General features: G+C 40.7%; 1 protein-coding gene across 1 annotated transcript; it reads left to right on the top strand.

Moving 5' to 3' along the window:
* The first annotated feature begins 1966 nt into the window (after positions 1–1966).
* On the top strand, positions 1967–25196 carry ITFG2 (integrin alpha FG-GAP repeat containing 2). Its single transcript, XM_043967417.1, has 13 exons — positions 1967–2163; positions 18496–18591; positions 19311–19352; positions 19740–19911; positions 20489–20628; positions 20899–21032; positions 21630–21727; positions 21978–22031; positions 22137–22228; positions 22898–23015; positions 23965–24138; positions 24231–24340; positions 24735–25196. The coding sequence occupies exons 1-12, from the start codon at positions 2068–2070 to the stop codon at positions 24332–24334; spliced, it is 1320 nt and encodes a 439-aa protein (XP_043823352.1). The 5' UTR covers positions 1967–2067; the 3' UTR covers positions 24335–24340; positions 24735–25196.
* Positions 25197–25836: the final 640 nt, after the last annotated feature.

The following is a 25836-nucleotide window of genomic DNA, read 5'->3' as shown; positions in this document are numbered from 1 at the left end:
TTGGGGTCTTGATCAAGTCAGCATATCATTTGCAATCAGAAGCATCTGTAGGACCTCATCATCTATATGGAATCACACTTCTATTTGGACTTTGATGGATAATTTCAATAACAGTGGCGATCACTTTTGGTGTGTAACTATTCCTATTCTATGCCCTGCATAATATTAATGATCAAGGGATTGTCAAACATCTCCATTCTTGCATTTATGTAATTTGAACATGCATGGCAAAACTGCAATTTGATCTAACAAATCAAATGGTTTTTATGGTTCACAAAAAACAAGCACAATGGGGTCTTACATTCTGTGCACTGTTCAGTCAGTTATATGACTAAAGCTCTGATGTGCTGTAGAGGCAAAGAGGTTTCTGATAGGTGTGTAAATGATATTCATAGAGATTTTGTAAATAAGAGAAAGCAGGTATATGAAGCAATAATATTTATATCCTCCCTCTCAATTTTTCTTAGTGATTCCATATGTATTTTCCCCCTAGTTATGTGGTATCTTTCCTTTTTTCACATATCTTGAAAACTGATCTTTCAATACCCTCAAAATTGTCCCTTCCAGAAAAGCCCTCTATGTATATTTGTTCTAGTCTGGCTGGTCTTGCCATCTTTTTCCCCCCTTTAATGTCATGTCCATTTCATCATGCTGCATATTAGGGACTATGATATAGTTTAGGTATTGTGTCTCCACTATCACCAATGAAGAAAATCAATTGTTAAAAGAAATGTTGATAGATCTTTCACAATTTTTTGTTCACGTGTTGTTCTATATAATATTGGGGTGACCTGACTTAACTGGGTTCCACACGAAGCTTTCTGCAAGCTTGTTTTCCTTCTACTACTCACTGTTTTGAGGGCAGTAATCCTTATACACTTCCATCCTCTTCCTCCCTTCCATAAGTTTTTGCAAATGAATTTATAGTCAGTTAATTTATAGTCCTTGGCAAGGAAACCATGTCTGCTGTTTGAAACAATTTCATGGCTCTTTTCACCTCATTATGGTGATACTTTTACATTGGTTAGACATCTTTTGGAAATGGTGATAATCTGCAATGACATCTGTTCCTTCATTTCCAATTTTTAAATTTTGACAGCTTTTAAAATTTAATATTTTGTTTCTACAAAGAGTACAAGTCTTACCTAACTCACAATAATTAAGCATAAATGTATATAAAATGATTATGTCTGAGTATATGATCTTACACTCTAATGTGTTTCTTAAATCAGTACATATATTGTACACTATGATTTTTTTTTTTGCTTTCTTTAATAGCTTGATAAAAAGGTCATTTTGGGGGGCGGCTAGGTGGCGCAGTGGATAAAGCACCGACCCTGGATTCAGGAGGATCTGAGTTCAAATCCAGCCTCAGACACTTGACACTTACTAGCTGTGTGACCCTGGGCAAGTCACTTAACCCCGATTGCCCCGCAAAAAAAAAAAAAAAAAAAAGAGTCATTTTGGGGGTTTAAATTGCATGCCTATTTTCTTAGGTTTATCCTACTTTGATATTTTGATATTTTGACCCTTACTCTATGAACTCTAATTTTTATAATATAACCAAACAGTAAGCTATTTCAGAAATGACTTTCACATTAACAATCAGATATTTCCTGTCTGTTAATATAAAGTTTTGGACAGTTTTTGAGTTTAAGATATCCATGGGTGTTCAATGCTAGCTGACAAGGGTGACAAGGATGCACATTAAGCACTCTGAAACCCTTCAAGTACTGTATGAATGTCAATCATTGTTAGCTGGAAACAGGCAGTGGGCGGCGAGGTGACTAGTCAAGAGTCCCTCAGCCAATGAACTGGCGGAGCCATGCCTCAGGCCGGCCTCCAGTCTCCAGTCCTCGCCGCAGCGACCATAGAGCGGGGAGGCCCCGATTCCTAGAGCTCTCCATTCTCTATGGTTGAAAAAAGAGAGTACTGGGGTAATGACGTAATCTGTCCCATGCCCACCCCGCCCCCCCCCCGCGGACGACTTCCGTTCGGAGGGACGGTGGAAGGAGAGTGCGAGGACTGGGAGGAGAGTACTTGGTGTCCTCGGCCCCAGATAGCGCGATGCGATCGGTTAGCTACGTGCAGCGAGTAACCCTGGAGTTCAGCGGAAGCCTCTTTCCGCACGCAATTTGCCTCGGCGACGTCGACAACGATGCGGTACGTCATGGCGCATGCGCGCACTGAAGGAAGCAGACGGACGTGTGACGTGTGCAGCTGACTAGAGCGGGAGGGGGAAGGGAAGCCAGGGGCTCGGGAACACGCTAGGAAAGTTATGTGCATGCGTCCTGCACCTCGAGGTGCATTACAGGCCGGAAGTGGCTGAACTGTATTATCAACAGCCTATCTTCCACCCCGCAACTGCGGATTTTTGTGGGGGTGCTTTGTACCTACCTTCACTAGGACTTTAATAGAGTTGTTTATTCCAAGTTCTCGAGACGAGATAGGGGCTCCACTGCCAGGCCAGGAGAATAGTGAAATAATGCATAATATAATAGTAATACGTCAACATAATTAGAATACGTATTAAATGCGTAAATATGACACGTAACATAGTACGTAAGTATATACGTAAATGTAGTTTATAAACTGTATATTTTATAAACTATAGTTTATAAATGCTTAAACATATAACACATAAATTTAATGTGTAATATGTTCCATAAATACATAAGTACGTAGAAAAATAACAAATAGTATAAATACATAATAAACAATAGTGCACGAGACCAACTACACGTGACCTCTCAAGGAGTCTGGAGAGTCCAGGAAGGCTTTCTGGAAGAAATGGCATTTAATTTGGCATTTAAAGGATAGGTAGAAATTCAGAAGGCCCAGAGAATGGAGGCCTGAGTAAAGAATACTGGAAGACAAGAGGTTTAAATCCAGTTAAAGATTCTTCCTAGCTTTCTGACCCAAGGCAAGTCACTTCACCTCTCAGACTCAGTTTCCTCATTTGCAAAAGTAAAGATAATAATAGCACTTAGCTCTCGAGGTTGTTGTGAGGATTTCAGTTCAATAAACTTATTAAACACCTACTATGTGCTGGACACTCCTAAATGATGGGGATACAGAAAGAGTGGAAAGACAGGCCCTTGTAAGTTCAAGAAGCTTGCAGTCTAATGAGATAATGTTCTGAAGAGCTTTGTAAACTTTAAAGTAGATGGATACATAGATACATACAAACATACATGCATGCATACTAGCTATTATTCATCGGATTTAGAGGCATCTATTATAGTGGAAGAAGTCCTGGGTTTAAATTCTGACTCAGCTTTTTTATTACTTGTGTGACCTTAGACAAGTTACTTCCCTGTGGCCTGCAGCTTTCTCCTTTGTAAATGGAGAAAGTTGGGCTCTAAGGTTCCATCTTCCCCCCCATTTCAGATGAGGTGAAATGGGGGGCAGCTAGGTGGCGCAGTGGATAAAGCACCGGCCCTGGATTCAGGAGTACCTGAGTTCAAATCCGGCCTCAGACACTTGACACTTACTAGCTGTGTGACCCTGGGCAAGTCACTTAACTCCCACAAAAACAAAAACAAAAAAAATTAGTTATGGCAGATGAGGTGAAATGACTTGCCCAAAGTAACTCGAATAGTAAATAGTAGAATCAGGACTCAAACCCAGGTTCTCAGACTCCAAATCTAGCATACTTCACTTCTATTACACTACACTAGGAGTGGCAGCTAGGTAACACCACAGTGCACAGGGTGCCAGACCTGGCACTCGTCCTTCTGAGTTCAAATCTGGCCTGAGACACAGGCCAAGTGACCCTGGGCAAGTCACTTCACTCTATTTGCCTCAGTTCCCTCATCTGTAAAATGAGCTAGAGAAGTAAATGGCAAACCACTCCAGTATCTTTGCCAAGAAAACCTCAAATAGAGTCACAAAGAGACAGACGGGACTAAAAATGACTGAACAGCAACAAAAAGATGAATTATCCTCTTCTCCCTCCCTTAGCCTACTGGCTTCCTTCAAGACTCAGATGAAATCTTTCTACAAGAGGTCTTTCCAGCTCCCTGTCCCACTCCCTACCATTATTGCCTTCCCTTTGAAATCTCATCTATGCTATATTAAACTATACATACATAATTGTTTGCATGTTACCTTTTTCCACTAGAATATGAGCTTCTGGGGCAGCTAGATGGTGCAGTGGGTAGAGCACTGGTCCTGGAGTCAGGAGTACCTGAGTTCAAAATCCGGCCTCGGATACTTGACACTTACTAGCTGTGTGACCCTGGGCAAGTCACTTGACCCCAATTGCCTCACTAAAAAAAAAATTTTTTTTAATTAAAAAAAAAATAGAATATGAGTTTCTTGGGGGAGAGCCCGTGTTTTTGCCTTTCTTTGTATCTTCACCTTAGAATAATGCTTGGCATATAGTTAGTGTTGAATAAATAAATAGTGGTTGACTGTGAGCAGAGAGGGGTATGAGCATGGTATTTGTTGGAGAAGTGAATCACCCTGTTTGGGCAGGATCATAGAATGTGCTAGGTATTCAACCTTCCAATCAGGAAGCCAGGGATAGAACCTATAGCTGGAACTGCCCTCACAAACCACACAATACTGGAGAAGAGGAAAGCTTTGAAAAACAGGGGCGAATCCCCAAAGGACCTAGTTTGTTTCCCTCTTGAGGTTATTTCAAGTGCCATTGATTTTTGTTTTGGGTTTTTTTGTTTTGTTTTTTGTTTTGCAGGCAATGGGGGTTAAGTGACTTGCCCAGGGTCACATCGCTGGTAAGTGTCAAGTGTCTGAGGCCGGATTTGAACTCAGGTACTCCTGAATCCAGGGCCGGTGCTTTATCCACTGCGCCACCTAGCCGCCCCCACCATTGATTATGACTTTTCCTCTATTGCTTCTGTTTATGTTAATACATAATTTTAAATTTATTTATAATTTGAAATATAATTTATGATAAATCATATTAAATTATGTTAATATTAGAGTTGAAGTCTTAGAGAAACCCAACTCACAGATGATTGTGTGGGCCACAGTTGTGTCAGGGAACAAATACCAAAGGCATTCATCTGCAGAGATCAGAAAAGACTTTGAACCCACTTTGCATCTGCTATCTTCACTGGCACAAGAGACTAGTGAAGGGGTGCTTCCCAAGATCCACTGGGAATTTGGCCACAATACAGGAGAAACAGTAGAAAGTGAACCTCCCCACTTGGGAACCTGTTCACCACTTGAGGGTGCCAGACACACAACTCAGGAAATTAGAACACACAATATACCTTCTTCCTGCATCCCTTCACCCACTGTCCCTACCCACACTCTCCCGTACACACACACTAATGAGCTTGGCAAAGGAGATACGTTGTTGAAGCCATACTATGGGTTGGCTTTATTTTTTTATTCTGAACTAAACAAACACCAAATAAAATTAACATTCTCATATATGTGTTGCATAACAGGAAATGACTGCATATGAAACTGTGAGTCTATTAAAGCTTGCTTTTCTTTAAAAGTCTATAATACAGTAGACAGCTAGGTGGCTCAGTGGATAAAGCACCAGCCCTGGATTCAGGAGGACCTTAGTTCAAATTTGGCCTCAGACACTTGATACTTACTAGCTGTGTGACCCTGGGCAAGTCACTTAACCCTCATTGCCCTGCCCCCCCAAGAAAGTCTATAATAAAAATCCAATGTGTAATTTAAAAACTTGTCCTACTAACATGATTCCTTCTGGCCTTTCTCGTGTTCCCTTCTAATTTGGGGAGAGAGGCCTAATACTCTTCTCCCTGTGACCTTCTCCCTTCCCTATAGTTGAAAAGAAAAATCCTTGTAATCAAACAAAATCAATTCTCACATTGCTCAAGTCCAAAAATTTATATTCTGTTTTGTCTTACATTTTTCAAGGTTGTATGTCTTTATGTTCTCCTGGTTCTGCTCACTTCATTTGTATCAGTTCCTTCAAGTCTTTTCCCAGGTTTCTCTGAAATGTCATGATTTCTTACAGCCCAGTAATAATATTCCATCATTTTCACATGCCATACTTTGTTCAGACATTCCCCAATTCGTGGACATTTCTTTAGTTCCCAATATTTTGCCACTACAAAAAGAGCTGCTATAAAGCATATATTAAGCATATATATCTTTTTCCTCTTTTAAAGAAAATCTCATTAGCATATAGACCTCATGGTGGCATCAGTGGGTGTAAGGGTATGTATAGAGTTTAGCAATTTTTTGAACATAGTTTGAAAATGCTTTCCAGAATAATTGGAACAAGTCACAGCTTTAATAACAGCATTAATCATTGTGTCTGTTTTTCCATAGTCCTTCCAACATTTCTCATTTTCCTTTTTTTGTCATCTTTGCCAACCTGATGGGCATGAGATGGAACCTCAGAGTCACTTTAATTTGTATTTCTCTAAATTATTAGTGATTTAAAACTTTTTTCCCTATGGCTATTTATATAGCTGATGATTCTCAGAACTACTTATCCAGCTTTAACCTTCAGACTCAAAAGACTCAAAGTAGATGTCCCATAGTCATCTTACACTCAATATGACAAAAACTATTTAATTATCTTTCTCTCCAAGCCTTTCCTTCTTCCTGTCTTTTCTATTACCATTGAGGACACCACCATCCTCTCAGTCACCTAGGCTCGCAAGTTCCTCCACTCTTCCTTCTCCTCCGCATGTTCAAACTGTGTCCATCTCCTGTCAATTTGACCTTTTATAACATCTCTGGTAAATGTATGGTTCCTCCCTCCATCCCTCTCTCCCGCCCCCACCATCATCTCTCCTCCAACACTCCCTGGAACAAGCCCTCATCAGCTCATGCCTGGATATTGCAATAACCTGCTGGCTGATCTTGCTACTTCGAGTCTCTCCCCGCTCCCAGTGCATCCTCCACTCATCTGCCAGAGTGATCACAGGTCCAATGATGTCATCCCTCCATTTGGTAAACCCTGGTGGCTTTCTGTCACCTCCAGGATCAAATATATCAAAGCCCTTCACAATCTGGCCCCTTCCTACTTTTTCAGTCTTCTGACATATTTTGTTGTCATTCAGTCATTTTCAGTAGTGTCTGACTCCGTGTGATCCCATTTGCTGTTTTTTATTGGCCAAAGATACTGGAGTGTTTTGCCATTTCCTTCTCCAGCTTATTTTACAGATGAGGAAACTGAGGCAAAAAAGGTTAAGTGACTTGCCCAGGGTCACACAGCTAGTAAGTGTCTGAGGCTGGATTTGAACTCTGGTCTTCCTGACTCTAGGCCTGGCACTATATTCACTGAGTCAGTCACCTAGCTGCACCTTTTCATACCTTATTCTACATAATGTACTCTGTAATCCAATGACGCTGACCTCCTGGCTGTTTCTCAAACAAGACTCTTCATGTCCCAACTTAGGGTTTTTTCCTTGCTGTCCCCTGCGCCTGGAATGCTCTCCCTCCTTTATCTTTGCTTCTTGATTTTCCTGGTTTCTTTCAAGTCCCAGATAGAATCCTACCTTCTCTGAGAAACTCCCCAACTCCCCTTAATGCTAGTGCTTTCCATTAATTTGTTATCTCCAGCTTATCTTTGTGCATATTTTTTACGTGTTGTCTTCCTTATTAGACTATGAGCTCCTTGAGGGTAGGAACAGTTTGGGGAAGTGTAGGGTTGGGGTTTTTTGGGTCCGTCTTTGTATCCCCAGTGCTTAGCAGAGTGCCTGAAATGAAGTAGCATTTCATAAATGCTTGTTGACTTGACCATTCAGGGTTTTGTTTTCTTTCTTATACCTTCAAAATTTCTAATCGTTTCTCTTCCTTTCTCCATCCCAAAGAGCCATTTGAATTGACTTTTTATACTTAACTCATGTATCCATTTGGAGTTTATTGCATTATATGGTGTGGTGTTGCTCTAAACTTAATTTCTACTAGACGAAATTCTAGTTTTCTCAACAGTTTTTGTTGACTGATAAGTATTTAATTGAGTAGTTGAGGTTTTTGGTTTTATACAACACTAGGCTACTAGATTCATTGGCTTCTGTATATTGTATATCTAATGAGTTCCACTGATAGACTTCTCTGTTTTCATCAGTACTAAATCCCCTTGTTGATTATGATTTTATAGTCTAGTTTGAGATCTGGTACAGCTAGTTCTTTCTTCTTATTTTTTTTCATTATTTTCATTGAGATTCTTTACCTTTTGTCCTGCCAGATACATTTTGCTATTTTTTTTTTACTTTAATAAAAGAAACCTTTAATAGTTTGGTTGGTGGGGGCAGCTAGGTGGTGCAGTGGGTAGATCACCGGCCCTGGATTCAGGAGCACCTGAGTTCAAATCTGGCCTCAGACATTTAACACTAGCTGTGTGACCCTGGGCAAGTCACTTAACCCCAATTGCCTCACTAAAAAAAAAAAAATAGTTTGATTGGTATGGCACTAAATGAGTAAATTAATTTTGGCAATATTGTCATTTGTATTGACTCAAACTAACCATGAACAATGAAGATTTCTCCAATTATTTAGCTGTCTTTTTTTCTTTGAGATGCATTTTGTAGACTTCCAGGTATTTTATACATTCTGTAATTATTTTGAATGAAATTTCTCTTCCCATTTATTCCTGCTAGGTTTCGATCATAATACAAATAATTACTGATGATATATGTGGGTTTATTTATATGCAATTTTGCTAAAATTATTGTTTCATTTAACTTTTAGTTGAAACTGTAATGTTCTCTAAGTTAAACATTGCATCATCTGTGAAAGTTGATAATTTCTCTTTGCCTGGGCTTATTCCCTCAAATTTTTTCTAGTCTAATTGCTATATTTAGCATTTCTAGTACTATATCAAATAATAGTGGTAATAATAGACATCCTTGCTTGGACCCTGATCTTATTGGAAAGGGCTCTAATATATACTTTAAAATAATGCTGTCTTTTGGTTTTATATAGAGCTTAACATATTAAGGAAAGGTCCGTTTATTCTTATTTTTTCCAGTGGTTTTAATAGAAATGGCTGTTGAATTTTGTCAAAAGGTTTTTCTGCACTTATTGATATTTTACTGTTTTTGTTATTAACACAGTCTGTTATATTTGCAGTTTTCCTAATATTGAACCAACCCTAAATTCTGGGTATATTTCCATCCTGGTAATAGCATACAATCTTTGTGATATATTACTACAGCCCCTTTGTTAATATTTTTATTTTAAATTTATGTGTCAGTATTCATTATGGTCTATAGCAGGGGTCCACCATGATTTCATAGATTTAAGGGCATCTGTGAATTTGATTTGGAAAATATATTACATATTTATTTTTACTAACCTCTAACTGAAATTTATTATTGCTTTCAGTTATGAAGTTAGGCAACAAATATTATTTTGTGAAGGGGTTCATAGACTTCATCATACCAAAAAGGTCCATGATACAAAAAACGTTAAGAGCCCCAGTGATGGTTTTCTTTCTGTGTTTTGTCTTTCTTTGTTTTAGGTATCAAGACAATATTTCTATCGTAGAATGAATTTGATAGGATCTCTTCTATTCTTATCTTTGCAGTAAAGTTATATAATATTGGAATTTTTCTTTGAGCATTTGATAAAATTCACTTGTAAATCTATCTGATTTGGGGATCTTTGTCTTTGGAAAGTCATATAATGGCTTGTTCAATTTCTTTTTTTTTTCCCTGAAATTAAGCTATTTAAAGTCTCTGTTTCTTGTTCCTTATATTTTTTGTACATACTCATCCATTTCACTTAACATGTTGGTTTTATTGGAATATAGTTAGGTAAAATACTTTCCAGTAATTTTTAAAAAATTCTTCTTCATTTGTTGTGAACTCCCTCCCTTTTTCATTTTTGATACTAGTTACTTAGTTTTTCCCTTTATTCATTTTAATTCTTGTTGCTTTTTCCCTCATTAGAATGTAAATAGTTTTGGGCCAGCTAGGTGGCACAGTGGATAAAGCACTGGCCCTGGATTCAGGAGGACCTGAGTTCACATCTAGCATCAGATACTTGACACTTAGTAGCTGTGTGAACCTGGGCAAGTCACTTAACCCTCATTGCCCAGCAAAAAAAAAAAAAAGAATATAAATACTTCTTCCTTGTATAGTCCCTTCTAATTGCTCTTTACCTTTTAATGTTTCTCTTGACTCATGTCTTTGCATTTAAGTACTCATCTCTGGTCTTCTTTTTATCACATGTACTTTGTACTTGAAAATCTCTCTCTTTAAAGGTCCTTTTTCCCTCTATAGAATTAAACTCAGTTTTTCTGGATTTTTTGTATTCTTTGTTTTTGCCTTTTTTTTTTTTTGCGGGGCAATGGGGGTTAAGTGACTTGCCCAGGGTCACACAGCTAGTAAGTGTCAAGTGTCTGAGGCTGAATTTGAACTCAGGTACTCCTGAATCCAGGGCCAGTGCTTTATCCACTGCGCCACCTAGCCGCCCCTTGCCTATATTTTTTGCCTTTTGGAATATTGTATCCCAAATGTGCCCCTTCCATATAGAGATATCTGCCAGGTTTCATGTAATCATGCCTGTAGCTGCTCAGTACTTGAACTCTTTCTTTCTGGATGCTTCAGTATTTTTTCTTTGACCTTCTGGAAGCTTGACTTATAACTATGATGTTGCTGGGAGTTTTCATGTAGGAATTTCTTTCAGTAAATGACAAAAGGAGTCTTCCCGTTTCACTTTGCTCTCTTGAGTTTACTAAATCTGGACAGTTTTCATTCATGATTTTGTTTGGAAAAATCATATCTAGGCTCTTTTTGGAGGTCCAATTATTAGAGATATTTTTCTCCTTGACCTTTCCAGGTCAGGCCTTTTTTTTATATGAGGTACCATATATTTGGGGTTTTTTTAAACTCTTTTAAAAATGTTTATTTCCAAATTCTCTCCCTTCTCTGTCCATACCACATATTTTCTTATTTTAAGTCTCTCAGCTTTGTTTTTAGTAGTCATTAACTTATGTTTTCTCCATTTTGATTTTCAGAGTCTGTTACCAGGATAAAGTTTTGCACCTATTGTATTCAGCTATTAATTCTCCTTCCAAGTCTTTCCTCTCCTATTCTCATTTCAGCTGGGTGATGCATGTATAGATAGGTGGGCCTAGAGTCCGGAAGACCTGAGTTCAAATTTGGCCTCAGACACTTAATATCTGTGTGACCTTTGGCAAGTCACTTAATCTCTATCTCAGTTTCCTCAAGTGTAAAATGTGCATAATAATTGTGAGAAAATGAGTAGTTGTCTCCTCTCAGTGAGGATATAACAGTCAATCATACTCTTCCTGACCTGTTTGTAGAACAAAGGTCTCAGATCCTCTCCTTCCCCCTCTGGCTAACAAAATCACATGGTTCAAGGAACCCTGGTCTCAATAAGGTCCGCTCTGGAGTTGTGTCAAATAAGGAAGAATAAGGTCCACTCTTGAATACTGCGTTCCAATTAGCTAGTTTTTGCAAGTAGATTGTAACCCTTGAGTAATCAGACCAATGATGAAAAAGGGGAGGGTTTGTGTTAGGGACTAAGGTATAAAACAGGCCCTATGAGCCCCCTTTCTTTGCACCCACTAGCTGCACACCAGGATGCCTCCTTCTCATGAGAAGGAAATAAAAGAGCCTTTGTCACATCACTGCTGAGTTCCTGAAAATTATTGAGAAGAGAATTGCTTTTCTCTCACAATAATAACACCTACCTCTCAGGGTTGTTTTGAGGATCAAATGAAATGATATTTATAAAGCACTTAGCACAGTGCCTGGCAAATAGTACATGCAATATAAATCTTAGCTATCGTCATCATCATTGTTTTTTCTTCTCCAGTCCTTTCTTTAGAACTCTTGTTTCTTTTATGATTTTTTTTAACTCTTGCTTCATCATGAAAAAATGGGTACTTTGATTTGCCTGAGCCACCAAATTATCTAAGTAAGCAGATCAGTTGTATTATTGGCTAACACACCAACCAACAATCTTGTGAATGACCGAGAGTAAACCTAGCTGGACTGCTGGGAATCAGTGACCCTGAAGCCAAAGACTTATCTTACTGCAGGATAGGTGACTGTGGATATGGACCTTATCTTCAGCTATTCTCTACCTTCAAGCTATTCCTTATCACCAAGAATGCCTTCTGATTTGTGCATCAAAGAGCATATCCTCCACCCCTGGAATTAGACACACACACACACACACACACACACACACACACACACACTCACACACTCACACACTCACACTCACACATACTTCCCTTGGGGAGTGGGCCTTTCTAAGCCCACCTTTCCTCCAAATCCCTTACCTGTCTTTGTGTATAAAATTGTATATAAACCCTTGCGATCTATTGCATGGTGTCCTATTCAGCAATAGACTTGATAGCACCCATGATCATCCTAGATTTTCTTCCCTGCTTAATAAAACCTTTCTTTTAATTTCTACAGGCACTGTCTTTCTCTAGGTTCCTTCCCTTTTAGAAAGAAGGGGAATCTAAATCTTGAGAACTGGTCTTTGCCTTCTCCACTCATTTAAAAGTCATTTCTTCTGGGGCAGCTAGGTGGCGCAGTGGATAAAGCACCGGCCCTGGAGTCAGGAGTACCTGAGTTCAAATCAGGCCTCAGACACTTGACGCTTACTAGCTGTGTGACCCTGGGCAAGTCACTTAACCCCATTGCCCCGCAAAAAAAAAAAAAAAGTCATTTCTTCTAAGAATTCTAGCTGACTGTATGTTTTTCTTTGAGACTTTGTAGATGTTATAGAGTTATTGTCTTCTGAGTTTCTCTTGGGTATTCCTCCAAGGCATGTTTTTGTTTTGTTTTGTTTATTTCTTTACTCATGCTTCTAGCTTTATTTCCTGCGTCCTGGCTTTGTGTTAGAGATGGGCTCTGCATAATTTAGGAGAAAATCTCTGGCCATTTTTGGTCCAGATCTGTTGTCCTGCTGCTGCTGCTGCTGCTGCTGCTCTTTCTAGCTATTTAGAACTGTGTTCTTCAAGGACCTTAGGTCAGAGAGATATAAACTTTCGGCATTCCCCAAAGGGTTGGATCTAGGGTGGAGTTTGATTGCAGCCCTGCTAGTCTGAGCTTTGCCAGCACCCAACCCTATTTTGGGTCTGGGGGATGCAGCTACAGATTGTTGGAACTCCGGTAAAGAGAAGCTAAACCTAGCCCCAGCCAGATTCAAAGCCATACAACTGCAGGGTCTCCCTGTGCTAACTTGTTACTCATTTGTGGGCTTCAGCCGGGGTCTGTGATCTGAATCAAGATGCTGCTCTGAAGACAGAGGGGCAGAGTTTCTGGCTTGCTCCTGTCCTTCGTTCCTGGCACACAGCCTCAGGATGGATTGATAATTGTGCCTCTAGCCCTGGTATACAGCTGCAGGCCCCAGCTGGATCACACCTGTCCTGGATCAGGGACCTCATTTTGGAGTCAGAGTGACACAGCCACTTCTTGCTTCTGTTTCTGCTCTCCCCAGTGTGAACCGCAAGGCCTTTCCACAGTGGATCCACGTCTGCTTCTTGTCCTGGCACACGGCGTATTCTCCATCCTAGTCTCCAGGCTTCAAGGCTCTGTGCAGGCCTTCCTTGCTTGATCCCCTCCCAGATTTCTGGCTGTCTCTCTATGATAAGATGGGTTGGAAAAATGACCACCCACTGTGTTTTTTCCTTGGATTTCCTGATGACTGATAGGTCACATTGCTCTTCTTCAATCTTTGCTGCAGTGGCTGTGGAAGAGAACTAGCCTGTATACCTTCTTTCTATTGTACCATCGTTGGTGGTCCTTATATGTTTGTATCTATTCTCTGCTTCCCTGATTGAATGTGAGTTCCAGTGCTGATCTCTCCAAAGTTTAATTTCCAGAACTGAGGTTGAAAAACACATTCCTAGAATAGTTACAAATTACGCTATAGTAAATGACTATAGTAATCCAGTATATGATTAACCCAAAGATCCAAGCTTTTGGAACAAAAAATTCATTATTTGAAAAAAACTGTTGGGAAAACTGGAAAACAGTATGCAGAAACTAGGTATAGACCAACATCTCACACAGTATACTAAAATAAGGTCAAAATTTGTACATGATTGCACATAAAGGTTGATATAATAAGCAAATTAAGAGAGTTTGGAATTGTTTATCTGTCAGATTTATGGGCAGAGGGAAAATTTTGGACCAAGGAAAATATAGAGAACAATACAAAATATAATATATATATATAATTTTGATTATATAAAATTAAAACATTTTTGCACAAACAAAACTAATGTAACAAAGATTACAAGGGAAGCAGAGAACTGGGAAAGAATTTTTGAAACAAATATCTCCAATAAAGGCCTCATTTCTTAAATACATAGAGAACTGAGTCAAAATTATAAAAATACAAGTCATTCTCTAATTGATAAATGCTCAAAGGATATGAAGAGGCAGTTTTCAGACAAAGAAATCAAAACTATCTATAGTCATATGAAAAAATGCTCCAGATCACTATTTTTTTTTCCAGATCACTATTGATCAGAGAAATGCAAATTAAAACAACTCTGAGGTGTCACCTCACACCTATCAGAGTGCAAATATAGCAAAAATGAAAATGTGGGATGTTGGAAGGGGATATGGGAAAGCTGGGATGCTAATATACTGTTGGTGGAGTTGTGAAAAGATCCAACCATTATGGAGAACAATTTGGAACTATGCATGCCCTTTGATCCAGCTGGGTTTATATCCCAAAAACATTCCCCAAAACAGAAAAAGACCTATTTGTACAAAAAATATTTCTAGCAGCTCTTTTTGTGGTGGCTAAGAATTGGAAATCAAAGGAATGCCCATCCATTAGGAAATGGCTTAACAAGCTGTGGTATATGATGGTGATGGAATATTATTGTGCTATAAGAAATGTCAAGCAGGATGATTTCAGAAAGACTTGGAAAGACTTGTATGAACTGATGTATATTGAAATAAGCAGAACCAAGAGAATATTGTGCACAGAGACAGCAGTATTGTTTGATGAAGAACTGTGAATGAGTTAACTATTCTTAATAATACAATGATCCAAGACAATCCCAAAGGACTATTGATGAAACATACTATCCATTTAGAAAGAAAGAACTGATATTGATGGAACACAGACTAAAGCATGCTATTTTTCACTTTCTTTCATTTTTTTCTTTTCTTCAAGTTTTCTTGTATAAAATGACTAATATGGTAATGTTTTACATAATCATACATGTATAACTCATATCTGATTGCTTACAGCCTCAGGAAGGGGTAGGGGAGGGAAGGAAGGAGGGATAAAAATTGAAACTCAAAACTATAAATAAAAATGTTTATTACTTTTTTTCAAAAGGGGAAAAAAAGAAAGAAAAACACATTCCTTAATTGAGGGGATGTCCCTCAATTGGAGAATGGTTGAACAAGTTGTGGTATATGAATGTAATTGAATACTATTGTGCTATAAGAAATGATGAGCAAGCAGATTTCAGAAACACCTAGAAAGACTTATATGAAGTGATGCTGAGTGAAGTGAGTAGAACCAGGAGAACATCATATGCAGTAACAGCAACGTTGTGCGATGATCAACTGTGATAGACAGCTCTCCTCAGCAATACAATGAATGATCCAAGACAATTCCAAAAAAGTCATGATGGAAAATGCTCTCCACATCCAGAAAAGGAGCTATGGAGTCTGAATGCAGATCAAAGCATACTAGTTTCACTTTTGTTTTTTGTTGTTTCGTTTTGGTTTTTTTGTTCTTTCATGTAAAGCTTTTTCCTTTTTGTTCCGATTCTTCTTTCACATTATGACTAATGTGGAAATATGTTCAACATGATTGTACTGTATAACCTATATCAGATTGCTTGCTGTTGTGGGAAGGGAGAAGGGAAAGGAGGGAGGGAGAAAAATTTGGAACTCAAGATCTTACAAAAATGAATGTTGAAAACTATCTCTTACATGTAACTGGAAAGAATAAAATATAATAAAATATTTTTTAAAATGAAGTGCAAAAAGAAAGAAAAACATATTCTTTGTTTATAGTGGGGTAATTGGGAAGAATTGGGGATAAAGCTAGGCAGTAAAGGGGTTGGGAGCATTGACTAGACCTTGAATTCCAGAATTGGGAGGGTCATAGATTCTCTCCCCATTCCTGACATCTAACCATATAACAAATACATTAGAGAAAATAAAAGAGATTTTGGGAGACTCAGGAGATTCCATTTCTTTAATTAACACTACATTCAAATAGATGTTCAGTAGTACTTTTTTTGTATTCTTTTTTTTTGGGGGGGGGTTCTGGTGGAGCAATGAGGGTTATATGACTTGCCCAGGGTCACACAGCTAGTAAGTATCAAGTGTCTGAGGCTGGATTTGAACTCAGGTCCTCCTGAATCCAGGGCCGGTGCTTTATCTACTGTGCCACCTAGTTGCCCCCAGTAGTACTTTTTTTTTTTTTTTGCTGGGCAATTGGGGTTAAGTGACTTGCCCAGGGTCACACAGCTAGTAAGTGTTAAGTGTCTGAGGCTGGATTTGAACTCAGGTCCTCCTGAATCCAGGGCTGGTGCTCTATCCACTGTGCCACCTAGCTGCCCCCGCTCAGTAGTACTTTTTTTTTTTAGTGAGGCAATGGGAGTTAAGTGACTTGCCCAGGGTCACACAGCTAGTAAGCGTTAAGTGTCTGAGGCTGGATTTGAACTCAGGTACTCTTGACTCCAGGGCCAGTGCTCTATCCACTGCTCCATCTAGCTGCCCCTCAGTAGTACTTTTAAAGTAATGATTCTGATCAATCAATCAGTCAACATTGATTAAACACCTACTATGTGCCAGGCACTGTGCTAAGTGATGAAGATACAGAAAGAAGCAAAAGACAGTGCCTGCCCTCAAGGAACTCACAATCTAATGGGAGAGGCAGCATATGAACAGATACATGCAAAGTAAGTACAGAATAAATAGGAAATAACCAAAGGAAGGCACTAGGATTAAGAGAGGTTGGAAAAGGCTTCCCTGTTAAAGATGGGATTTTAGTTGAGACTTAAAGAAAACCAGAGAAGTCAGTAGGCAGAATTGAAGAGGAAGAGTGATCCAGTCATGTGGGACGGCCAGAGAAAATACTTGGAGCAGAGATGAAGTGTCTCTTATCTGTGGAACACTGAAGAGGTTAGTGTCACTGAAATGAAGAATACATGTAGGGAAGTAAGGTGTAAGAAAACTGGAAAGGCAGGAAGGGTCTAGCTTACAAAGAGCTTTGAATGCCAAGCAAAGCATTTTGTATTTGCTTCTGGAGACAATAGGGAGCCACTGAGGTTTTTGGGGGGACGGGGTGGGGTGGGGACACGGACAGAGGGCGGGGATGGGGGCGGGGAGACATGCTTGGACCCGTGCTTTAAAAAAATCACTTTGGTAGCTATATGAAGGATGGATTGGAGTGGGGAAAGACTTGAGACAGGCAGACCCACCAACAAACTATGATGGTAATGAAAGATCAAGGTATTTTTTTTTTAATTAAATTTATTTTTTTGGTTATATTTTAAGTTCTGAACCGTCTCCTTTCCTCCCTCTCTCCCTACCCTGCATTGGAGGAGGCCATTTGACATAGATATACATAAAAGTATATGTATACATGTGTGTATATACATATATACACATAAATATATATACACCCATGTGTATAGTCTATCTATATGTAGGTAATACATATGTATGCCTGCCTTTCCAATTTTCTTACACCTTAATTCCCTATATATATTCTTCAATTCAGTGACACTGACCTCTTCAGTGTTCCACAGATAAGAGACACTTCATCTCTGCTCCAAGTATTTCCTCTGGCCGTCCCACATGACTGGATCACTCTTCCTCTTCAATTGTGCCTACTGACTTCTCTGGTTTTCTTTAAGTCTCAACTAAAATCCCATCTTTTACAGGGAAGCCTTTTCTAATACATGTATATATATGTACATATCTATAAAACCATACTATCCATACTTCTGTTTACCAATTCTTTCTCTGGAGATGGATAGCTTCTTTCTCATAGGTTCATTGTAATCAATTTGAGTATTTATAATACTCAGAATACTTTAGTCATTCACAGTTATTCTTCGACCTGTATTGTTGTTACTGTATACAGTGTTCTCTTGGTTCTGCTCATTTCAGTCTTCACTACTTCGTGCAAGTCTTTCCATGTTTTTCTTTTTTCTTTTTCTTTTCTTTCTTTTTTTTTTTTTTTTTTTGCAGGGCAATGAGGGTTAAGTGACTTGCCTAGGGTCTCACAGCTAGTAAGTGTCAAGTGTCAGGTCACATTTGAACTCAGGTCCTCCTGACTCCAGGGCCGGTGCTCTATCCACTGCGCCACCTAGCTGCCCCATGTTTTTCTAAAATCAGCCTGCTCCTCGTTTCTTATAGCACAGCAGTATTCCATTGCATTCATATTCCACAACTTGTTCAGCCAGTCCCCAATCGATGGGTACCCCCAGAACAAGGTTTAACAACATTCAGTAGGAGCTCTAGGATTTCCATGGAGCTGAATGCAGAGTGAACAATTTGTGATAATTATTCTCCATCCCCAGTGACATTTCTTTTTTGTCTCTGTCTATAGTTAAATGAGCTGGTGGTGGGAGACACTGGTGGGAAACTATCCGTGTACAAAAATGATGACACCCGGCCATGGATCACCTGTTCCTGCCAGGGAATGGTCAGTATTTTCCTCTAAGAGGTTCCAAGAGGGGTAAATTGTCACCTTTCTCCTTGACTTTTATAATAGTTCTTGTCTGGGAGACAGCAAGGAAACTATTTAGGCTGAACATGGACTACATGAGGGAGTTTAGTCTGTGATTGGTCTGGAAAGCCAAGATGAAGCCATAATTGTTAATGGCATTTAAAGACACACCAGACTCTGTCTGAAATATATTCCCAGGTCACCGCTGTCCCTTAGAATCTGTAGCCTCCTTCAAAGGCAGCTCAGGGCTTCTCACATAAGGATCTGCCCAGTTGTTGGCTCTCTCTCCCTCTTGAAATAACCTCATATGTCTTTGTTTCTGTGTGTGTTGTATTCCCCCATTAGAATGTAAGCTTCCTTAGGGCAAGGGCTGTTTCCTTTTTGCCTGATTCTCTACCACTGAACACAGTCTCCTGTACATAGGAAGCTTTTGATGTAGGAAACACTTAATTAGACTGTTGAGTTGAGGGACATCAGCTCTTAGTGTGCAGTTCTTTTCAGCTTATTTGTACTGACCTAACCTATAACACAATAGCATATCTGTTTCTGCAGAATATATACTTGGACAAATTGTCAGTGAGGGATAAATATTAAAGCTGTTCCTCCTCCCTAATTCATCCCAGAAGGATCAAGGTAAATTGATATTTCCTTAGCAACTTGTAACTGTCTCGATCATTTTCTCTTTTATCTTGCAGCTTACCTGTGTTGGGGTAGGAGACATATGTAATAAGGGAAAGGTAAGCATTCTGATTTACCTCTGATAACTGATGAAATGATGGTTCTTATCCTTCCCAACCCCACTGAAAGCAATGGCTCTGAGCCAGCCATCTCTTAGGGCATCATGGGTAGCTCTGTCTCTTCTTTATTTTTATTTATTTTTTATTTTTTAGTGAGGCAATTTGGGTTAAGTGACTTGCCCAGGGTCACACAGCTAGTAAGTATTAAGTGTCTGAGGCCAGATTTGAACTCAGGTACTCCTGACTCCAGGGCCGGTACTCTATCTACTGCGCCACCTAGCTGCCCCTAGCTCTGTCCCTTTTTAAACCATGATACTACCAACCCTCTCTTGTCCCTTTACTTTTCTCCCCTCACCATTGTTTCTCACATATCCTTGTTTCTCTCAGAACTTGGTCGTGGCAGTAAGTGCTGAGGGCTGGTTTCACCTGTTTGACCTGATGCCTGCCAAGACTGCAGATACCTCTGGGCACCATGAGGCATCGGCGGGCGAGGAGCATCGACCAATGTTCAAGCAGCACATCCCTGCCAACACCAAAGTCATGCTGATCAGTGATATTGGTGGGGCTCAGTGGCTTTTCAGGCACCCAGTGGGTAGAGCAAGAGTCAGGTCCCATGGTAGAGGAAGAGAGGGGGCAGAATGGTCAGGAAGAAGAGAGCCCAGACCCTTTTCCTCTCTTAAAGGAATGAGCACCAGAAAATCATATATCATGAGCACAGATCTCTAGCACTATGAAGGCGGTATGAGTCTTGGCCTAGGCGATTGTAGGGGAGTGCTTTATAGGGAGCAGAAATTGTTCAAGGTGGAGGGAGTATGGTATAGAAGAGAACTGAGGTGGGCAGGAAGGGAAAGACAATAGACTAGGAAAGAAGAAATAAAGGGGTAATAAAGTTGGATAAGAGGGGGCTTTGAGTACAGGAGAATGAGTATTAGACGTAGACTGTTTGAGGTTGACATTATTGTGGGTTGGAAGTAGAGGTTTAGTGGATAAGTTGGTATCAAGGTGGATGTGTTGTAGAACACATCATGATATGGACACTAGGCAAAGGATGGGAACAGTAGAGGGGGGAGCAAGTATGATTAAGACTAATGGGCATATTTTGAATTCTGGACCACCCCTTATTTCTATATCCACAGATGGGGATGGACGTTGTGAGCTGGTGGTAGGCTATACAGACCGTGTGGTAAGGGCGTTCCGATGGGAGGATGCCAGTGATGGCACGGAACATGTGACTGGACAGTTGGTTTCACTTAAGAAATGGCTACTGGAGGGACAGGTGAGCATTTGAAGGATGAGGCAGGGAGGGATCTTGATAGGGAACAAAGGAAGATCCATTTGGGGATCAAGTTCTTGGGATAAACTACTGGTGGGAAGTCATGGCATTTAGGAAAAGGCAGCAAAGAGGATAATGCAGTGTGGTTACTTGGGGAACTCCAGAACACTGCACAGTCTGTTCAGCTTCCTAGTACACGCAGAACACCATTTTTTTCCTTGCCAAACTTCTCACCTCCCCAATTCTGCCTTAAGCTACCTCTCCTTGATACAGGTAGACAATCTGTCAGTGACGCTGGGGCCTCAGGGAACCCCGGAACTGATGGTGTCCCAGCCAGGCTGTGCTTATGCCATTCTACTGTGCACCTGGAACAAGGGGCCCCTCCCTGTCCCTGAGGAGAATAGCAGGTAAGATCAGCACAGGGGCTGCTCTGTGTGTGGGAGGAGATGGGCTCAAGGGTAACAAGTTGGGTGAGAAGGGTCACTGAGCACAGCCCATGATACAGGCTTGGAGTTGGTAAAGGTTTCCTCATCTGGGTCACAGTGTAGAAAGCATTCAAGGCCTCAGGGAATTCCACTTTCCAGTGCTGCACTCTCTAAAGAGACAACAGCCAGCCCATTTTCCTCCTCTCCACAGACTACTTTAGCCAGTAGGTCAGGAAGGAGATGATGGCAAGGATACACCTCAGGCTGGCTCAGGTGCTTCAAGCTCCTGTAGAGCCCCTGGGAAATGCAGCTCCTTTGCCTTTATATTTGCTAACAGAAACAGTTGGAAATTATTTCCTTTTTGCACCAGCCCTGTGATAACACTTCAGGTATTATTTTTCCCATTTTGCAGATGAAGAAACAGGATTAGAGAGGTCAGGTGACTTATCCATCTTGACACAGGCACTGAAAGTGTCCGAAGCAGGATCTGATCCCAGGGCTCTCCCTACGATAAGTCCACTTTTCTTTCCATGACACCATACTGCCTCTCCACTAAGTTGTCTCCTCTTCTACCCATAGAGAGACTGCTGCCCTCCGAGATGTCGTCCTGCACCAAACGTCTGGCCGTATCCACAACAAGAATGTCTCTACCCACCTCATTGGCAACATCAGGCATGGTAAGGAAGGTGGGTGGGAGAGAGAACTATTCCTGGGAGTGGAGGAGATAAGAAAATCCTCTCATCTGGACCTGTGGCTGCACCCAGACAAGGACCCTTCCACTCTGCCTTTTCCCACTACTAGCTATACTTCCCCTCCCAGACCCAAGTCATCTGCCTTTAGCCTCATCCTCCTAGCTTTGTTCTTGCTCTCATCCTCTTGATGTACCTCCCCTATTCCTTGATCCCCTAACCTTTTTATTCCTCACAGGCCGAAGCAATGAAAGTAGTGGTTCAAGGCTCTTTGCCCTCTGCACCCTTGATGGTGAGTTCCCACATTGGCTTTCTCTGTTGTGGAGTAGGGAAGGCAATTGTCTGCTTACCCACTGGCCTCAGAATTTAACCCACCTGTATTTTTTCCCCTCTTCAGGAACTCTAAAGCTCATGGAGGGAGCAGACAAGCTGCTTTGGTCAGTACAGGTGGATCACCAACTTTTTGCCCTAGAAAAACTGGATGTTACAGTGAGTAGAAGATTGAGTGGGAAAATAACATTTCTCCTTTCCTGTGGGCCAATAGTAAATTGAACTTTTTTATACTGCAGCTCAATTTCTACTATCCTCACTAAATTATGTTAGCCAACTCTACAAGTCATTTGGAAGTGAATTCAAAACTCCCCTCCCATCCCAGCAATCTATATTTGTCTTAAATTTTTATCACTTTGATACTTTTTTTTTTTTTAGTGAGGCAATTGGGGTTAAGTGACTTGCCCAGGGTCACACAGCTAGTAAGTGTTAATGTCTGAGGCTGGATTTGAACTCAGGTACTCCTGACTCCAGGGCTGGTGCTCTATCCACTGCGCCACCTAGATGCCCCAATACTTTTTAATTAGTGATGATGATGTAGATCATGGGGCAAACAAGTGACAAGGAGGACCTAGTAATTTAGTATAGGACTAGCTCTAATATGTACTGGATTTTTTTTTATATCTGCTACTCTTCCCTTGATAGAGATTATTTCCCCTAAGATGTGGGGGGAGGGGGGGAGCCTGATTTCCTTACTGGTATTCTTGTTTTCCATCTCCAGCAATGTTTATTTTTTAAAAGCAATATCCAAGACCCACTTCAGTTTTTTCTAACCCTCAAAGATTCCTTCCCATTCCCACATTCTTGTCATTCCCTGACTGCTTTTAGGGCAATGGAAGTGAGGAGGTAGTGGCATGTGCCTGGGATGGACAGACATACATCATTGATCACAACAGAACTGTGGCTCGCTTCCAGGTGGATGAGAATGTCCGTGCCTTTTGTGCAGGTAAGCTTCCCTGCCTTTTCTTTGATTATTTAACCCTTCATATGTTTTCCTTCTTGCCTTTACACAGGCTTTGGTAAATGAGCTATTGTCTACAAAATGTAATTAGGGCATAGTAGAAAGAAAACTAGACTTATGGTATTGTGTCACATTAATTTATTTGAGCATAGTAGTCATTCTCCACTTCCACTGAAGAATTATAAGAAGAAGCTATAGTATGAAGATTAGACAACAGACATCTTAAAAAACTTCATTATAGCGAGAGTCACAAGACAGAATGATTGACTAAGGAAGATCATAGAAATCTTCCCTGGACATCTTTAATAATGGGAGAGAGCCTTATCTGGTTGGGATGATTTAAAATATTGTCTTGTCTGGACCTACAGGAACAGAAATGGGTCTTCTAAATTATAAATTGTTCTCTTTATTTCTGAGTTAGACAACTTGGGGAGCAACAGGCCAATTAAGGAACAATTAGTGAACTGAAGCAGTAACTTAGGATAGTATATACTCAACACACAATTCAGAATACATGCTCCAGAGACCTGCAAGGCTTAAGATATCTTCCCAGCAAGGGGCCAACACATAGAAGAACCTGGCTATGTAAGTGCAAACTGGGAGTTCCTGATTATGTCTTCCAAGTCTGGTCCCCTAGTCTTCACAGGTGCTGCCATCTAAGTGCAAAAAGTCTTCAAAAAGCACTTTTTAGACAGTTGATCTATTTGTTGCTGCCAAATCTGGACAAGAAGATATCTGGAAATCTGGTTCAAATGCTTTATAATCATCTGTTTTCCATAGTAGCCCAGGAGCAATGGAAAGAAAACAGTGAAAGCTTCATCTCTTTTCTCAGTACTGGAGGGAGACTGGAAGACTCCACTAGTTCTAATTCCAAGACCTTATCATTTGTGGGCATGAATCATTAAACTTTCCTTTCCTCATCCTCTACCCCCAGGCCTATATGCCTGCAAAGGAGGTCAAAACAGCCCCTGCTTAGTATATGTGACCTTCAACCAGAAGATATACATATATTGGGATGTGCTGCTCGAGCGGATGGAGTCCACCAATCTGGTGAAGGTGCTGGAGGCCGACCCAGAGTACCAGGGCCTGCTCCAGGAATTGGGTGTGGGTGAGTCCTTAGGAAAGTAGGGGATGAGAAGTCTGACTATTTGGGTTTCCAGGAATACAACAGCTTCCCATTGTTCCTCCTTTGGCCCCTAGATCCCGATGACCTCACTGCTGTGCAAGCATTGATCCATCAGACGCTTTACCATCCGGATCAACCACAGCCAGATAATCCTTCAAGCAACCCGGATCCTTCTTAACTGGAGGTGCTTTCCCAGGGGATGAGGGACTTCCTTTCCTAGGATGGAAATGACCAGAATAGAGCGATCACTGTGACAACAGCTTCTCTTGGCCTTCCCTTACTTCCTCACTATCAGTTTGACTGCTTATATTTGGGGTTGGGGGGGTGGGAAGAGACACAATCGGCCCTGGCCCCTTTGACTGTGTTTCTTGATCCATTTACCCTTCTGGGGTCAAGGGAAGAAAGGCTTCTGAGGTGCCTCACCCTATCCTGGATGTTATTTTGTATGTGGAGAATCTGGACACATTATCATTAGTGGTAATTAGTGGAAATCCTCTTCCTGCTTGCACTCTTTCAAAGAGTGAAATATACTTTATTTATATTAATCTTTAGAGCATCTCTGACACTTTTCTTCCCAGGTTACCAAGAAAGAGACTTGGGAGCAGAGAAGGAAAGAGACGGCGTATTTGTGGCGGAAAGTTGAGCCGACTACAGAAAAAATCATTTGTCCTGACTCCTAGAAGAGCGGTGTTCATAGGGTCATGGAGGTGGAAGGTGGAAGGAGCCTAAGAAACCATGGGGTCCTGCCCTCTCACTTGAGGGGACTGAGGCCCAGGGAGTTTTAAGTGGCTTGCCCTGGGTTGCACATATTGTGAAAATTGTTTTCTGGGTCAAAGACTTCCCCTTCCCCACCTCAACTCTTTGAAAGGCCAATCACCTAGAAAATCACCATTTAACACCTGATGACGCCGTTAGATGTTGGATAGCACTTTTGTCTGTGAGTCACTTTGAGTCATTTTTTAGTCTGATTTGATTTGTCTGCTGTCTTGATTTTCCTTTTGAATTAGACTGTCCCCATTAATCAGCCCTATTTATATGAATCAGATGGAATCCAAGTTGCATTCTTTCTCCTTCCCCCGAGGAGAGACTAGTAATGATAATAGTATTGTCATCATTTATGTAGTGCTTTAAGGTTTGCATAGTGTTTCATATGCATTCCCTTAATTGTTGAGTTTCCTCTAGCAAGGATGGAGTTAATGGTCCAAGGCCGACAGAAAAGACTTGCATTAGATAACAGCTGTTTTAGTCAAATGAAGAGGCATTTGGGTTGGGGCCTGACAGATTTACTAGAAGCAAAGCGAAGAAAAGGAACAAGGAAGGACTATGAAAGTAGAGGACCTAGGACAATTAGCTTGCTGGGAATGAAAGAGACTTGTTGAGACCTAGGATAGGGCAAGATTGTCATTTGATGAGCTCTGGTCTTTTGTTTTAGAGGCTTCAGTGGAAAGGTTTGGGAAAGGAGATGTCCCTCCCTATTCTATCTAATCCATCTCAACCCTGGCAAGAGGATTGATGGGAGTGGGAGTGGGGAGGATATGTTATCCTCAGAACCAAGGAGACTCAGTTCCTACCTAACCTAGTGCATAGACCAGTGACATATCTTTCCTCACACTGTGAGTCATCTTTTGGGAGAAGGGAGACAAATAACATAAAGGTAGGCTGGGCCCAACCTTCTGGCAT

The sequence above is a fragment of the Dromiciops gliroides genome, chromosome 5 (genome assembly GCF_019393635.1).
Source record: "Dromiciops gliroides isolate mDroGli1 chromosome 5, mDroGli1.pri, whole genome shotgun sequence".
In the NCBI taxonomy this organism is placed as follows: domain Eukaryota; kingdom Metazoa; phylum Chordata; class Mammalia; order Microbiotheria; family Microbiotheriidae; genus Dromiciops; species Dromiciops gliroides.
This window is presented reverse-complemented; position numbering and strand designations above follow the sequence as displayed.

Bases quoted from the DNA above. Each gene is read 5' to 3' on its own strand.
- ITFG2 (XM_043967417.1), top strand. From the start codon at position 2,068: ATGCGATCGGTTAGCTACGTGCAGCGAGTAACCCTGGAGTTCAGCGGA. The intron at 19,353-19,739 runs GTAAGCATTCTG...TGTTTCTCTCAG, and splicing joins ACATATGTAATAAGGGAAAG to AACTTGGTCGTGGCAGTAAG. The intron at 22,229-22,897 runs GTGAGTAGAAGA...GACTGCTTTTAG, and splicing joins TAGAAAAACTGGATGTTACA to GGCAATGGAAGTGAGGAGGT.